Source organism: Atractosteus spatula, chromosome 13, assembly GCF_055471065.1.
Source record: "Atractosteus spatula isolate fAtrSpa1 chromosome 13, fAtrSpa1.hap1, whole genome shotgun sequence".
Taxonomy (NCBI): Eukaryota; Metazoa; Chordata; class Actinopteri; order Semionotiformes; family Lepisosteidae; genus Atractosteus; species Atractosteus spatula.
This window is the reverse complement of record NC_142718.1, coordinates 19301051-19319000: the sequence shown is the minus strand read 5'-3', so window position 1 is coordinate 19319000 and position 17950 is coordinate 19301051. Positions and strand designations below refer to the sequence as shown.

The 17950-nt window shown below is 34.8% G+C and overlaps 1 protein-coding gene across 2 annotated transcripts; it reads right to left on the bottom strand.

The window, feature by feature from the left end:
* Positions 1–715: 715 nt before the first annotated feature.
* slc19a1 (solute carrier family 19 member 1) lies at positions 716–14076 on the bottom strand. Of its 2 annotated transcripts, none has more exons than XM_088930049.1 (7): positions 13940–14076; positions 10660–10704; positions 9962–10222; positions 5348–6101; positions 3377–3569; positions 2227–2368; positions 716–1579 (listed from the first exon to the last, which is right to left on the bottom strand). In XM_088930049.1, the coding sequence occupies exons 3-7, from the start codon at positions 10139–10141 to the stop codon at positions 1382–1384; spliced, it is 1467 nt and encodes a 488-aa protein (XP_088786175.1). In that variant the 5' UTR covers positions 10142–10222; positions 10660–10704; positions 13940–14076; the 3' UTR covers positions 716–1381. The 2 variants fall into 2 exon arrangements, with proteins under 2 accessions (XP_088786175.1, XP_088786176.1); XM_088930050.1 differs by having other exon boundaries at positions 14007–14061.
* Between the last annotated feature and the right edge of the window lie 3874 nt (positions 14077–17950).

Here is a 17950-nt window from a genome sequence, read left to right as displayed (position 1 = left end):
CATAAACCCAGTGACTGCACAAAAAACACTATCTTCTTAGGCATATCAATGTTTCATTATGTATAAACATTACACTGTAAAAATTCTTAAGTTATTTTACACATTAATGTTAACCATCATTTTTACGTTATTCTTTATTATATTTTTCCATGTTTTTCATAACTTTCTGAATCTTTGGCAGTCTGTTCCTTTAAAACTATTACAAGTCATTACAGAATTTACAGTAGCTGTATTATATGAAACGTGTACTGTATGTCAAATGTCCAATAACAAAACAGACTACAATATACCATTAACACCATTTTCAACTAACCTTAAAGGTATTAATTACAACCAGTCCACTCTCCCATTACTTAACCTTGTTAAAATAAGCATTTACTTAACAAAGAAACATTTATTAAGAGACACTCCTGTCATCTAAACTGTTCACTCAATCTCCAAAGAATTATCTTCAAATGTACTGGTCCTTAAAAGGCTTAAATAACAAATAATAACATCTGTTACATTGTAACATTTTAATTTTCAAATGGGGAGGCCACTACTGTAAAAAAAAAAGGTCATTTATGTTTAAAAGACTATTACAAACTCATGCTTACACTTTCACTATACATTAACTGTACTTTTTCCACAATTAATTTTTAAATTGATTTATAGTGCTAAACACTAAGTCCCATAGTAACATATACAGCATAAAAAAATATTCTGATCTCAAAAATTTTAAAGATCCAGCATTATTATTTTTCAAGTTTCTTTTTTTCATTTTAAAACTCTAATTCCAGAAAAATGCATTTAAAATGTGTTTGAGAAAATCATTATGCAAAGGAACAGGATAGTATAAGTAATTACAGATTTTGTTGGTTCACAACAAATGAACAATAATACAACATCTGAACTCAGAATTATTAAAGAGCAGTAATCAGTAATCAGTAAAATTACTTTAAACTTTGAGCAGTTAGAACACGCTGACTTAGCAAGATCAAATGAATCAACATGACTTATTTTTAATTTACCACTGAAACTTTGTATTCCTCCTAATGTTTCTCTGCATAAAAACAGCATCTAGAATCTTATGACAGTAAAAAGTATATGTTTTTAGCAACAGCAGTGATTTTTGTTTAAAAAAGGGTGTGTTTCAGAGTCCAAATTAAAACAAAAACAGAATAAAATCTTAATTCTAAAATAACCTAGCAATTAACATATTTTTCTTTTTTTTTATTTAACAGCTCTGTGGAACATTTGTCAATGTTCTAGTATTTGATTGATGACAGTTGATGAGAAAGATAGTTACAAATCATAACCATCAAAATTTCACCAAACAAGCAAAGAGCTTCTCTCTTATATTGTGTTGACCTCGCTGCTAACCTTAAAAAAATACTGCCACTCAGGTCTTGACACTATCGCCATTGGCCAGTTTGGCGTCTTCAGAAATGTCCGTCTCAGGACTGCGTGACTCTGTAGCTCCTTTTTCCTCTGCAGTGCCCTCCGCTCTCCTGCTGCGAAAGTGCTTTATGATGACGTACGCAGCACTTCCAAAGTAGGAAACTGTCAGCAGTGTGAAGTAGCCAAAGTAAACGAAAAACTGCAATAAAAGCAACATTTTTTTAAAAAAAAACAGATACATAAACACTGCTGTCTTTTAAATTCCAAAATGACCCAAGATGATCAGTTTTCCACAGAAATCAATTACTTTTAAACACACTTGGTATAAATCTTGTAAGATTTCCTTAAACATTCAGTAGACAGTTATACAGTAATAATTTGACTACTGCATAATTTTAGTAGAGCTGGAATTCAGTAACCCACAAAAACAATAACTAAACACAGTAATGCACAAAATATAATCAGGCAGTGACTTTTTGGAGATATGGTAAAGTTCAGCTGGAACCTTATCTTTTAGAGCTCTTACACAACAGTTCAAAGTTACACAACATCTAAAATACTTAGGCCTGGAATGTAGTGTTCTGTCAAGTTTTCAGCACAACAGACTATTGTAGTTTCATTTAAAAAACCCAAGATCAACATTTCAAATTTTATTTGCTAAATCACAAATCCTATATCAACAAGCAACAGGTAGAAGATCTACAGGCAATCATGAAGGGCAATGCAGTTGTTTGTAACGAGCCAACCTTAAATGACAGTCCCTTTGAAAACATATATTTATCTAACACTCAGTTAATGATAGCTCATACATTCCTAGGTTTCAAACTGAAAGTAGTCCTACAGTACCTGAGGGTGCACAGCTAGCCCCAGTCCTCTCTTGTCTGCAACAATGATTGTGATGATAGTTTTCAAAATGGTGGCTAGGAAAGTATTGACTCCAAAAACCAAGGCACACAGTTCTTTTGTGAGGGAGGAAGCAATCTGAAAACTAAAGAGTTAAGAGAAAATGTGGTATCAACACACTTGTGATACGGTTAAATAAAGCATGCTTATTTTTCTGTTCTTTGAAGGTCACGATTTAGTGCTTTTATGTCCCATATTTTTAGTTAGCTTCAAAGAGATCATTGATTCTAGGATTGCGAAAAATGTTGTACATGCCAAGCAATCTCCCAAGTCTTACTGCTGTTCCAATTCAAATCTAAATATTTATATTTAACTTGTAGAGTCTCATGTTAAACAGTAACCAAAATGCTTGCCCAAATTCTAAGGCTGTTGTTAAGTATAACTTTCATTAGTATGTACAGTGCCTATACGCAATGCCATCTACTGTACTTAACTCTGCCTTCAACATTTGGCAATAGGGAATTTAGGGAATCCTTTAGTTACTTCTGCACTCTCAACAATGTTGTCTTGAGTTTGTTATATAGAGTATGTCATTTTTTATTTTCCAATGCCTTTACTGAAGCCAAATTAATCTGTATAAAGTAAGTGCCACATACAAATAAATTGTACACAGAAGTATCATATCGACAGTATCTTGAACAAAGATAAATAAAGAAATCTAATGAAGCTGGAGACCCATCACAACCTGCAGAAATTAGAAATAATCGACAGTGTAAAATACAGAAGTGACATCACAGCACATGAGGACCACATGATTAAACAATGAAATAAATGTGACGTTCAGGATAAATGTGGGGAAATCAATGGCACTGTCTTATTAGAAGTCATGAGAGATCTGTAAAATGCCTGGAATACAGTATGTTGCTGGAGGGTATTGTGTCAGTATCAAAAACCTCCTGGTGCTCTGATAGAACCACTCTGAACAGGATAATGAATTGATAACAGATAAATAATTAGATAAATTATATTAGATAAATTAAATAATTAGATTACTGCACATATATCATAAAATACTGCACCCAGAAAAGGAATAGAATATTTTGCATTATAAACAGTAAATTCTAATCTAATTCAATGTGTTGAAAACACTCACATTGCAATAGGAACAAGGAACTGGTAGAAACTTCTGAAGAGGGCGTATGCCACATAGCACACCCAGATTTCTGATGTGGTGGTCATTAACAACAGCAAGGCAGCCTGAATGCCAGTTATAATGCCAATCACAAGCTCAGACCACAGGGACCAGCGAATTTTCACAAAGCCAGCGATGAATGATGCTATAGCCCCTGCCAAAGAAAACATGCTAACATAAAACAGTGAAAACTGAAGGTAAAATTTTAAAAATAATAAGAAATATAAAAAAATATGTAATAAGAAAATTACTCTGTCAATAAACCATTTCTGATATCTTATCATTTGATGCAGTACAAAGCAATACAATTTCAAAAATATATACAGTACACACATGTAAATATTTACTTTAGCTTATTTCATGTCCCAACCAACAGAGCTATCAACATGGAAAAATCAAATCAACACCCCTAACAACAGCAGCTGGAGTAAGATGAAAAATGAATGCACTGCAAAAGAAAAGATTTAACATGACTCTGAAGAATCTGCTTCAGAAAAAAATAATCCCAGGCTTCATAACTCATGCTGCTTACTAGTTTCAAATCACTAGCATATGTACATTTTCAACGGTAAAAATTAGTCTTCTGAAGATTTCAGTCATGTGTAACTATAACTACATTTTGGTAACAAGGACAAAAAAGAGTGCGTCAGTTTAAAGGCCTAATGTCCTGACCAAGTTGTATCCTGCCTTGTGCCCATTTCTTTTCTGGATAGGGTTCCAGCTCCCCTGCAACCCTGAATTGGACAAAGTGGTTAGAAAATGAATGGTTGGATGGAAGTTACCATGTCAGTACGGGGAAAGCTAAATAAACAGACTTTATACAGTACATTACAATAGGACACAAATTTGTGTTTTAATAAGAAAGGAAAGTGTTCCTTTAGTTTGAGTTCAACACCCTTCGACAGGCAGTTGCCCTATCCTCCTGGTATGCTACCATTGCTCAGTTACACTTGTTTGAGTTGCACAACAACTGTTGTCTCTTTTGAAAGTCAACTAAGTGAGACTGTACCAAATGACTTAATTAAACAAATCAAATCGCAGCTCTATAAACTGTCCTTGCACATTTGCGTGTGTGTGTGTGTGTGTGTGTGTGCGCTTTCAGCTTCTGGGATATATTCTGTGACATTGCTGCAACACCTACCAAAAATACGGGTTTGTGATTATGGATGAAAGTCAAACCTTACACTGCCAGTTTAAGTGCTTTAAGAAAATAAGCTGTCTACAGCACTTAATCAAATGGTAAGATTGTTAAAAGAATGCTTTTGTTTCTCAAAAAGTCTTACAGTGCCTCTTAAAGAGCTGAATGCTAGGAAATGACAATAATGTACACTGTAGACCTACACTGTTTTTGCTGTTTTTTGTATACAGTTGTTTTGTATTTGTATTTCTACTTTCTGCACTGGGACTGGCTGAACTGAATGAAAAGCATGACGTCTGTATGTGCAATGTAAGAATAATGAAAAGTGTTAATGTTGGCACTCCTCTTCTTGCTCTCATAATGCATTACTGGAAAACTTTTGAGTATCAATTCATTTTTAAATGCTTTTGTTAAGGTACACAACATTATAACACCATAAAATGTGAATGTATACTCGTTGATTTGACCATTCAAGATTTTGTTCAATAAACTTTTGCCTTACTACACAGTAAGCAATAATTCTAATTGTAGCATTTAACAATCATTTACACTTCATACAAGAATATGTATTCTTGTAAGTCTAAACTATTGAAAAGTGAAATGTTAATGCCTTATGATTGTATCTTACCAACGTTAGGTGCAAAAACACTGTTTAATCAGATGTACAATTGTATTAAACATACAACTGTGAGATATTATATTTTGAGATGAATGTTGAGATGTTATATTTATACTTAATGTCTCTGACAATACATATTACCTTAATGTCCTCAAAACACTTCACTTTCACTTACCAAGAAGAGTAGAAGCTGCATCCACTCCACCATTATACACTCGTCTGTTTTCATCAGGTGGGTAGACTTCATTCCACAAAATATGTACATAGTACACCATCAGATAATAACCTGCTGAGTTGAAAATCCACCAGAGGCTCCAGAGTCTCAGCTGGGGTAACTTCACCAAGTTCAAGAGTTCCTTCAGCATCTGGAAAAATACAGAGTTCCTCCAGGCTGACAATGGCTGAGCTTGGGTGGGCGAGGGGCTATCTGGATTAATCTTGTCCAACTCAGTGGAAGCTGCCTCTTCTTGTTTAGCCCTGTTAAAAAACAGGCTACGTTTGGGCCATGGCAAGCAAATGGAAAGGCCAAAGCTGAAAGTAACAAAGCCCAGGGAGATCTTGCTGAGAGAGGAGTACGTGACACCACCCAATGAGAAACAGAGCTGGCCCAGAACTGAGCTGGTAAACACTCCCATGAGTACAGAAGACCGTGAGTAGCTGGCCACTTTCTGATAGAAGGCAGGTGTAACTAGGGAGAAAATATAGGAGGAATAGGCCACCCGTGCTGCCATGGTGATGCCGTAGAAGAACTCCATGAACTGCATCTCAAGCAGAGTTGTGCCGAACAGCAAGATGAGCCAGATGGAGATGTAACTGAGGCTCTGCAGAATAAGGACTGGCTTGTAGCGCAGATAGTCTGTCAGCAAGAACACTGGCACCAGGACTACCATGTAGGCATAGGAGAGGACTGGAGTGATCTCATTGGTCACCTGTAGTACAACACAAAGAGGACATAATGAGATAGACCATGACAGCATGCTTTGACTATTCACAAGGAAACAGTGGGACTGGGACTGCAATGGCAAGAGCAATATTAAAGAGCATTAATTCAAGGTTCATGAATATATAAACTACAAGGTTCATGAATACAGCATTCACAAGGATTCTCCTGAAGCTATTAGATATAAAATGACTAGAGTAATGAAAGCTTAAATTCATTCATTCAAATACATGTGAAGCTTTATCACTCTGTGATTTCTATTGCATACTTAGCTACCACTGCTTACTACATAATTTAATGGCACCTTCATATTTAAGGGAAATGCTGCCTTTGCTTTAATGTGTGTGCAAATCCAAGATCATTTAAAAAAGTTACATCTAAGAATCAGATTGCCTTTTTACATTAACTGCATGTGACAGGGTTATCTGCTATTATGAAGGCAAAGAAGTGAATAAAGGTGAAGCACAATTTTTTAAAAGTGTTTATTATTATAATATCCCACTAAGCAATACAGTATACTAAATGTAGCTGTAAGGTATTTTGTAAGACAATCACTACTACTTTTATAAACCACTGAATACAATATATATCAAAAGGACACTGAATGGGTTTAAGGTATCTTAAATTAACTCCCTTTAAAATGATTCCTTCAATAATTACAAATGATGTTGAATTCTGTTGTAATAATCCTGGATAGAACATCCAACAGGTGCTGTAAAAGGTTGTTTTATACTTAATATCTGGCTTCAAATCTAGGTCACTGCATTCTTTTAAACAGCTCTTACCAAGCAACAGAACTAGAACGCAACAGGAAATCTCGACAAAGAATTCATGTCCTCTGGCTGCTGTTTTGGCACTGGAAGCTCACATCATTGACAGCAATAAAACACACAATGCAAAAATTAAACTAAATATTTAAAGTTACCATCACATTTGCCTTCCGTAGTCTGAATAACTTAGAGCCAAAGCTGTTGTTGCAGACATACCAGTCAATAAAGATTTTAGACAAAACGCAGTGCAGGGTGTTTATTTTTCTTCTAAAGCTCAGTATATACTAAAATGTAATCAGATAAAACCTTCTAAATTTGATACTTAGGCTACATTAGACCAAAAGCAGATATAAGACATCACTCAAGTCTTTTGACATGTAAAACTTACCAAATATTATGAATAGACCAACAATGATCTTCAACAGCAAAGGATTTTTTCCTGTTTTTATCCAACAAATATCTGACATGATAATTGGGTTTAACTGGTGAGACGTACCAACTCATTAAGGTATTTATCAATTGATTCTTAAGAAAATGCAACAAAATATTTAGAATTTATCTAGAAAATATAACAGTTCACATTCTGTTTTTCAGTATATTGACAGAATGAATGGCAACATAAATGGTAAGAAATGTAAGCCTATTTGACTTGCTCTGACAGGCACACAGGTTTCAAACACACTGCAGCAATGGCACAGTAAAAACAAAGAGATGGAAAAGGCACTGCAAAAGATGCAGTCTGGGTACATTCAACAGCTGTGACTAGAACCCAGCATCCATACCAACTGGCAAGAAGGATCCATGACCACTTAACCCAGGAGGAAAAGCCTGAGTGATCACATGGAAGAAGTACTAGGTACAGATGCTATAATACAGCCCCACTAAGGTGTAAGGTCCACTGAGGTTTGTATAAGGGAAGTGTCCTGTTTTCTTTTGTGGTGTGATTGCATGAGAAAACACAGGACAACTTCAGGAATCAACCTATTGTCATCTACTATAATCTCACTACACAATTATTTCAAAGGCACATACTGTAAAACCAGCCCTGCTGGACCAGGATTAAAGACATCCTGCATACAATAAAACTGTCTACAGTACCACCTATTGTTACAGATACTGTACATCGATGTAAATCCTTATTTTTTCCAATATTGTGCAACTTCATCCCACAAGGAAAGGGTTAGTAAACGGCTTTGATTATCTATCTAATGTCTATGTCAAACATGCTATATATCACCAAGTCTTAATCCAAGTGAATGCTTGTGGGACAAAATGGGCTGATTTATATCATTATACGACGAATCCCAAAAACATTATTAATCTAGGAGTTATTTTAAATATATCAAATTCAGAAACATTTCTGTTCTTCACCTGCAATGTCTCGGCCAGTCTACACACAATGCATGCATTCCACCTAATAGCGCTGATCACTTGTGAGTTTTACCCAACTTCCAGTTACCATAGGACCCATACCACATGTGACTTTTGAACTTTCTTATTAGAAACCTTTTTAAGAAATGCGCCAAAACACACAAAATAAACTTAACTATTCCTTTAACTCTTCTGATGTCTTGAATAATAAATTAGAGAATCATGTGCTGTACAACTATTGGTATATATATGGTATGTTCACCCTAATCCTATGGTAAAACAACTAGGTTTTATTCAAAAGTCAAGGAGATACCTTTTTTAATCTATCCCTCAAAAATATATATTTTTCTGAATTTGCAGACCACAGTTTATCACCAGGTACAACCAAAGACTAAATCTGTTTACTAGGGAATAAAATGTCTGATAATCTGTGAATGTTACACAAGACAAGACTTCAGTTCCCTGAGGTTTAGATACAGGTATAACAAGACTCTCAATACTTTCAAAACTACAATCACGAGGGAAAGGGCAAAGGTGCTGTTAAGCTCATGGTGATGGTGAAAAAGAAAAAAATTACAGCTAAGATGGTTACAACAATATTAACCTAGTCAGGAGGAAACTGAACTTTCACCCCATTCTATGAGCATACAGTCCTCCAGCTGACACAGTATTATTAAAGCTGCAGTATTATAAAAGCTGTTCTTTAACTGTGAATATATTAAGTAGTTATTTATGGCAAATTTATGGCAATTTCTTTATTATGCTACAGTAGGTCTGTATCATTTCTGTCTGTGAGAACATAAGGAAAAGCTTTCATCCTAACTTTAGAGATGTTCATTTTATTCACAACTAAATTTGCTTAAACAAATAACCCCCCTGCTATTTTAAATACAGGGTTGGTCAAAATGTTGTCAATCTTAATATACAGCATAACATATCATTCCTAAGGGCTCAGAATCTTTTTCTCACAACTGTAAGTCAAACCGGTAATTTAATTTCAGACGAGTAGCCTTATAAACTAGTGGATGGGACCGTACACAGATCAGGCTAGGCTATACAAGAAAAGCATACTTAAGGTCCCAGAAAATAATGCATTCACTTGGTGGAAGAAATGAACACCTCAGTTCTGCTTTTACGATACAGTCTAACAAAAAGTAAAAGCCATTTTTTCTTGTATAAAATGATTATAGCTGATTGTATTTTTAGCATTGTTTGGTGGTTCAAATACACTAAAGGAAATAATGTAAGAGACTGAAAGTTTAAAGTCTCTTTAGGTATAGACATGGCATTTATTCAAATTTCCTAAACTATGGCTAATGTTAAAATGAATAATTATTTTATTGAAACAAAATAATTGTTTCTGAAACCACCAGAATTCCTAAAAACGATCATTTTCATTTAATTTTATTTAATGATAAAGAAAGCAAGTACAAAATCAAGTTTTGGAATGCATTTTCATGTGGACAATCACTTACAGTATCCACACAACACAGGAGGAAGGGAGTTGTTCCTCACTAGAGGTATTGCAGGTCTTGTATTTACTGCATATCTCAACACCTGTGCAAAACCCGGAAGCCATATTTAATGTGCGGGACTCAGAAAATTGTTGGTACAATGGAGTAACAAAGCTCAAATGGAATGGAAGCCCTGTGTCCCTTTTTCAGTTCCACTGAAAAAAAAACAGTAAAAGAAAATAATTCCCCCTTACCTGCTGTTTGGTGAAATTCTTCTCTTCACTCAGGAGAAGGGGGGTGATGAAGGGCTCTCCTGGTTTTAACATAGACATGAAACCATAGAAACACAGGAAGACGACCGACCAGTTCCAGATACGAGGCTCCTTAACCCGCGCTGAAGGAGGGTCCTCATTCTGCTCTTCAACATCTGCCATTGCCTCAGCTGCAGCCAAGTGTCTCCAATGCTTTCTTTCCTTTCGTCTGATGTTTTAGGTCATTTTGACTGATGAACAGTTCTGCAATGCAGAAGAAAGTAAAATGGACAGTGGAATACAGTGTTGTTATACACACACAACACCCTCACCGACAGAAATACAAATCTGACTTTTGACATAAAATAATTTTTTAACAGGGATTAGAGCTCTTTTCAAAAGAACTTCTGTCTTCTAAAATACCTATGTTCTTGTTTCAATCCCTCTAAAAGTATAAGAAAGTCAGTTCTTCTCTGCTGCTTTTTAAAAGTAAATGACATAAAACTTAAGTTTTCAAAATTTAAACCCCACACACCAGCAACGTTAACAATTACTTAAAGAGCAGGATAAGACAATGCTGTATCCAGCAATCAAAGAAACTAACATTCTGTATTGACTAACCTGTGGTTAAAGTGCTACATTATGCAAAAAATACAAAATGGTCTCTAGGACAAAGGTGTTGACCTTTGGTCATTTTTTACCTGTGTGATGATGTCAGCAGACAATGCTGCTTTTTGAGATGTTACCTGTTAAGAGAACAAAACAAAAATTAGGCAGGCATTCCACTTATTATTTTAGGTCAATGTCAAACATTGGTTCAAAATACAATTTCACATCTACTACATAACAGCCTCAGAACACTTTGATTTCTCAGCTCCCTTGGCATTCAGGACTTACTGTAAGCCCTTTCTGTCACGACCAACTTACCTTTCCACAATCCAGAGGCACCATGCCAGTGTTCTGCACTGAGACATCAGTGTTTTGTTTTTTCATACATATATTAAGACTAATCCTCAATTACATATCTTTGTATGTTGTACTAACTACTGCATATACTTCATAATGTGTAAAGTTAGATGCAAAGATTTGTTTTCTTAATGCTAAACCATACTAGATCTTCAAACGTTATTATTCAATAACCAAAAGCAACATTTCAACTTTCATTCCAAATTTCATTATGCAATTTAAAAAATAAGTGTTCATAAGTGTTTAAAAAATAAGTGTTCAATTTAAAAAATAAGTGTCATAACTGTCTACATTATCTTCACAGTGTGACTGAAATATTTTATGAAGGACAAATTAATGTTTTGAAACAGGGTATGAATTAACAATGTTGGTGTAACCAATATGATATGTGTTATATTTAATCAGTATTAATGGTTCTTTTCATTAGAAAATTTAATTTCCATAAGGGTACTGGGAACCCAGTTACACATTTCTACACAATACAGCAGTCTGTTAAACAGACGTCTGTAATTTTAATAACACTGGCAAGGTTTTTTCAAGTCAATAGCACAAAATCTCTTCAAAGCTTACAAAGCACTAACAGAGATTGGAGGATTATTATGTTTATTGCAGGGGGTAGATATGAAAAGGCACATTCCACTAAATCCCTATTCATTCCTACTGATGTATTCCATTATTTGTGAAAATATTTGATCCTTAAATGAGATGTTAAAATGAGGTCCTGACTACTTAGTCAGATACCAGTGCACTCTTAATAAGGCAACAGTTGTTAATTCCAGCGTCCTATCTCAATTCCACTCTGGTCTTGCACAATCTGTCCTCCCTAAATTTCACCTCTAATTCAACTGGAGAAGTAATTTCTCAGTTCTTCACCCATACAGAACTATATAGTACAGTGGGGTTGCCCACACACAGGCATCAATGCCTTACCCAAGTGTTTGTTGCCACCACTTCAGTGTTGGATGAAGTGAGTCCTTTTATATGTAAAGTACATTGGAGTCCTTTGAGATGAGAAGAGCTATAGAAATTCAACTAATAAATATCATCCAACAGAACATGAGTTGTGTAAATTAATACTACGTAAAATTAAACTTCAACAGGCTTTAAATAATATGCATGTTCGTGCTTTCATACATAGGCTATTAGGATAAACAATGGCTGTAATTCTTATTTTAATAAAAACCTTTCATCATTCAAATGTCCCTGCAATGCATGAGCTGTTCCACTGCAAATGAATGGAACAGTAGAGCACATGACTAAACACTGAACAACCCCTCCATCACTTTGGTGCCAATTAATAAGCATTTGATAAACAGGTTCAGAAATAAAAATATTCAGACTTTGGATATTGATAAAATGGAACTTATAACAAACATCTGGGAGGAATTACGGTTCCCCTTTACCTCTGCTACTCTAATAACTCCACAAAGTCACTACCTGAAAGGCTCTGAAAACACTGGATGACCCTCTCTTCTTTGTTTTGGTTTTCCTGCATCACTGTTCGATCCCCAGTCTACCTTTGTGGCTGCCTCTTGGTTAACTCCACAGTATGCATGGTGGTCCACTCAGCCAAGTGATTAAACCAAGGTTTCCGAAGCATAACTTCTCATTAAAAATTCCATGCCAAAAACATTTTCTTATCATTTTTTTTATTCCTCACAAAATGATTTTAAGGTCCTTTTGATTAAGTGATTATTCAGGATCGTGAAACACTCAAGTCAGTACGAGTGATGTGTAAGCACTACCTCAGCTCACTAGTAAGAGAAATGAATAGCCACCGCTGATGAGGTCATCTCACTTGGTAAATGTCAACAGGGGAAAATCAAGAAAGAAAAACACAGAAAAGAACCAGTATATCATGCTTAACAAGAGAGCAATGCCTTCAAGCCATTGGTATGTTGGAGGATGGAGTAAGTCAGTGGACTGTCACTTGATGTCTGCACTGGGATGAGCTAGGGGGACAATGTGTGGCATAGAGAACTTAGAGACCAGTGAACAGACATTTATGCAAGAATATCACGGAGTCCTTCAAGACACTAACTGTAGCTTGCTGCAAAGCATCCTTGTGTTGCTTGTTGCTTGCAATGGTAGACACATGCTTCTAGTCTGAAACTTTCACAGTACATCACCTGCTGAAGATAAATGTTAATCTGTTTAATGAATTTACTTAAGTGTTTCATTAAATATCAGCACAGCTGCTTTAAAAAAGATTTCCTTATTAAACCTTTGCAAATGTCTTGCAGTTAATGTATATATTTATAATGTATATAGTAAATGTGTATATTTCTATTAAAAGCTATACTCTTTTTATCTTACCAGAGCCTTTTTAACAGATCTCACTGTAATTTAAATTATACATCAACATTATCGGACCATTAATAAGTAGTGTAGAAACAATTATGGTCTGTGCGTTTAAACATTTTTGTACGTGTCGATCGCAGGCTTGCAAAGTCCACCACGTAAAGTAAAACTCAATATTAACATTTGGATATAGGCTACATTAAATACGTCTAATAATAATTCCTAATAAAACTATAAAACTTACGAAAACTAATTCTTAAGTGAGAAAATACTTGCACCGTAGGCCAAAGAGCTAAAAACTACAGACTGCGAGTGCAGAGACCCATTATCGTGCTAGCCTCACAAAACACAAGTGGTTCAAAGGTCGTACATTGCAAACGATTTAGCTGCTATGTCCTGTGAAATTAAATAAATGTAGTACTAATTACAATACGATGACATATTCTGCATTCCCCACAAGACAAGTTGCCGTGCTTCTCATTTTAAAAATATATTAATTGTTCGATTCAGACACCTTAAAATCCTTCAAATGATTTTATGTTTATTTTTCAAGTTAGATTTAATATGCCACATTCTTACAATTGTTGTAACAGCCGTTTCATTTACAGATGATTCCTGATATTCGCCAGTACAGAAAGATTGAGCTTATATACTGTAGCACGTGGCTGTTGGACTTTTCTTAAAGGTCCCAAAATATGGTAAATAAATAATTACCTATTCCTGCCCTCACTGAAAGTGTCCCACCGATGACGGTCATAACATTACCCACTCTAAAATGCACCTTTTCGTCCGGACCCCTGAAGAACTGTAAACCACGTCGTTTAGCTGAAGCTCTAGAGTTCAGCGCATGTGGCGTAAAGCAGATTAAAAACTACAAGTTCACTGTCGCAATGCAAACCGAAAGGAAAATCTCTTCGATATGATTGAACCCAGCTGCGCTTTTACAATTTCATTTCCTAGTTGCGATTTAAAAAAAATGTGATTGACATTTCGTGTATTTCAGATACCGATCAAAAATTGCGAAGACAGACGTTCTACTCGTTGTAAATACTCCGATTTGAGTTCTGGGAAATGTCGTTCTATTAAATTTCAATCACGTGTGTCTTACAGCCTATCCGCGCTCGTTATAATGGAAATCAAACGGTTCACTTATTTTTAAAGTGTGGAAATCAACTACTAGAACCATATTAAAACTTGACAGAATTTGAAGGCAGGCACTAGATCCCACTTTGTATTTACATACTTATATTTTCCCTAATGTTCATACAAGTATGAATATTCATCCAGGTGGATGCTGCACATTGGTGGTGGTGGAGGGGAGTCCCCATTACCTGTAAAGCGCTTTGAGTGGAGTGTCCAGAAAAGCGCTATATAAGTGTAAGCAATTATTATTAATTGTTATTATTATAACAACTTTCTGTTTCTCTTCTAAACGACAACTACAAAAGCATATTACATCCTAGAGCGTAAGGAGGACATATGGCACTTAATCAGAAATGTTTATTGGTTGTTTGCCCACGGGGAAACCACTCGTCTCAGCTCCTTTTATCGTACAGTAGATGTCCAGTGTTAGAGTTCAAATGGATCCTGAATCTCTCCATATACCAAGGCATAGATGTCAAAACCTAGTTTGCTCAATATCTCCACCATGTGGCATAAAAGTGTATGGGAAGTACGTTTATTTAACTACTGTGACTTCCTAGGCTTAATAATAGTATTGGTAATAACTCATACGAAGAACTAACTTCTCTGAAAACATTTACTAAAACATATTTTGCTTTTCCGAGTTTTTAATATGATGATATAAGGACATAATAATAGTTAAAAATGAAAATAGTACATTCGGCCCATCTACGGTGTTGTGATAGAAGCAAATTAAAATGTACCTAGCATTTTAAAAACACCACTCAGATTTTTTGTGTATTTTTTCCTTAAAGTATTAGATTACTCCTGTTCTATTAATGACATATGTGATGATCCAAATTCTTAGTTATTTATTAAACAATTTATATGAAAACTATATATGAACCTTAGCAAAAGATTATTTTTCTTCTAGAACTTCTATCACACCATTGATTTGTACATTACTGACCACTAAGTAGGTATAATAATTTAATTATAACCAATTTTATCATTTACTTGGAAGTTTGTTCTGTGTTCAATCAATCAAGGAAACATGCTAGTTTATACACCATCTAAAATTTGAACAGAACATTACTGGCTTCAGAAGCCCTGATCACAGAGGACTGGCTTCTTCAAAAATGCAAAGAACTATTATGAATTGTCCACAATAAAGACAATGGCTTGTATATACTACATCAGGGTTTAGATTAGGCACATAATTGGGAAAAGCATGAGACAGCACAATTTGTAGTGGGCTCAACATTTCAGCACTATATATACAGACTATAACAGAATCTCTGCTTTGCTAGAGCAGGCATTTAGGTAAAACCTAAATGTAACTATAACTGTAATATATTATTTAATATATATCTTTAAAGTGCTCCATTAAGAGAATGATATTCAGCACCAATGAGATTTGAACAATATTCTGTTTTGTATTCCATTTAAAATCACAAATTCATTTTATTGTTCATCTTTATCAAACTTTTTGATTGGTGTTGTTTTTTTTAAATCAGATCAATACCTGTTGTTGAATCATTTTATAAACATTTGATATATTTTCAAATAAATATCATATTGTCTGTATATAAAAATAATATTTTATAGAAGTATTTCTATAAATCTATATACAGTATATATATATTTTCCCATTAAAGAAACTTTAAATTCTTACAACATATTTTACAAATGGTTTCTGAAATGTTTGTATTAATTAATAACTTTTAGAAGCAGCTACTGCATATGATCATGGATGTTTTTAAAAGATTTTGTAAATGTTTCTGCATTAACCCAGCCAGCTGAAGTAATTTTTTTGTAGTAAATCTAAAAACATATGAGTAGCACCATCATCAAATCTACAACAAACAGTACAAGTTCCACATGATATCTTCATATATTTTGGCTGTGAATAACATTTTTTTCTCTTCCTGCACTGTTGCAGGCTTTTTCTGACATTTAAGTCATACCTATTAAATATTTTATAAGGTGGTAAGCATGTACAGTCTCTCAGCTGGCATCGAACAGCTAGCCTTCTGCCATCAGATCAGAACAGCAGTTTGAATTCTGATTTGCTGCATATGTTGTATTTTTGGAAATACTATACAGTACATCCTTTTAAAAAAACTTCAATCCCATCCATTTTGAAATCTACCATCAAAAGGAATTCTGCTTACCTACTGTATATAGTGTGTAAGGTATATCGTTTTTCATTCTTTGTATCAGTTCACATAGATACACTTCTGTTTACAAAGCTATCCCTCTAAATTCAGATGTATTATTCCTCATAACTCTGTTTTCTTGTTTCAAACTAGTTTAGCATTTTTGTACATTTCAGAAACCATTTTTAAGGATTTAGAGATACATAAAAGTCACAGTCTACAGTAACACTTTTAGGGCTGTGAAGGCACTGGGTGTAGAATTTTGCAACCTCACTTCAACTAAAGCAATGAAAAAAATAGTCTCAATCGCACTGATAATCTTTCACAAAGTATTGCTGTGGAATATAAAATCTATATTATTGTAGTGTGCTACAAAGCAGCTACAAAGTTAACTTTGGACTTTACCTTGTACTGTTCCTACCCTCTCCTCTTTGTATTCCTTTCGTAAAATGTGAACCAATGGCTGCCCTTAGTTCTTGGTGGACTAGTAGGTGACACTCTTACACCTGGACAGAGTTTCTGGAGCAGTGCCTCAGTACGGGAGGGAACACGGTGCTGTGCTGTGGACTATGGGAGGATACCAGAGCATCTGGCAGAATCAAAATTAAATCATACATTTTCATGCAAAGATTTTATATGGGCAATGGTCAACGTCCGATGTCCTGTTTATCTCTGATTAATATGCAATATTTCTTCATTTGGAACAAGACTCATTGGATGATATTACTGTAGTGTGAAATGGGTTCTAAACTGAAGTGTAATTCATTTTGTCATGAGGAATGTCCCATGATTGTACAGTCCAGTTTAGGAGAGAGGGTTCTTGTACGTTATGATTCTCCATGATGTTTGCATTGAGGTTGATCGTTACTTAGCAGATTCTCAAGTCTCCATGGATTCATTTTTTCTCCAGCTGGATGACTAGACTAACTGACATTTCCTTGCAGTGTCCATGAATTTTTTATGGATTTTTCCTGTCCAGCTCAGAAAATAAGATAAATTAATGTCTGCTTTATGAAATAAAAAGCTTATGAAAAGCTGTCAAGTCTGTGAATTTTTTTAAACATACACAATGTCTTCATAAGGGTATGAACATTATCTGGCTATGCGTAAAACTTCTTTTTTTCAAAGCTGGAGATCTTTTACAAAACAGAATACTTTGCAGTCTGTAGTGTTTGCACAGTCCACGTAAACATGCTTTACTTAAACGCATGGGCTGATTTAAAGCTTCTGCGTAACAAAATAAATGGTTATTTAGGTATTGTTTAATGGTATTCATTCTCAGCATTAACTCTATATGTCCCAGGTTTAAATATAATTGCAAATTAATGGGTAGCCCAACCCCCATTAAGTATAAGAACTTTAGGCCATGAGAATATTTAATAAATATAGAGCAAGATTTTAAACTGTTAAATACTCATAAATGGTTAATGTTTTCAGTGCAATA

Coding starts and splice junctions, on each gene's coding strand:
- slc19a1 (XM_088930049.1), bottom strand. CDS start 10,141: ATGGCAGATGTTGAAGAGCAGAATGAGGACCCTCCTTCAGCGCGGGTT. Junction 2,369..3,376: donor TTCCTTGTTCCTATTGCAAT/GTGAGTGTTTTC, acceptor TTAACTCTTTAG/TTTTCAGATTGCTTCCTCCC. Junction 1,580..2,226: donor GGCTAGCTGTGCACCCTCAG/GTACTGTAGGAC, acceptor CTTTTATTGCAG/TTTTTCGTTTACTTTGGCTA.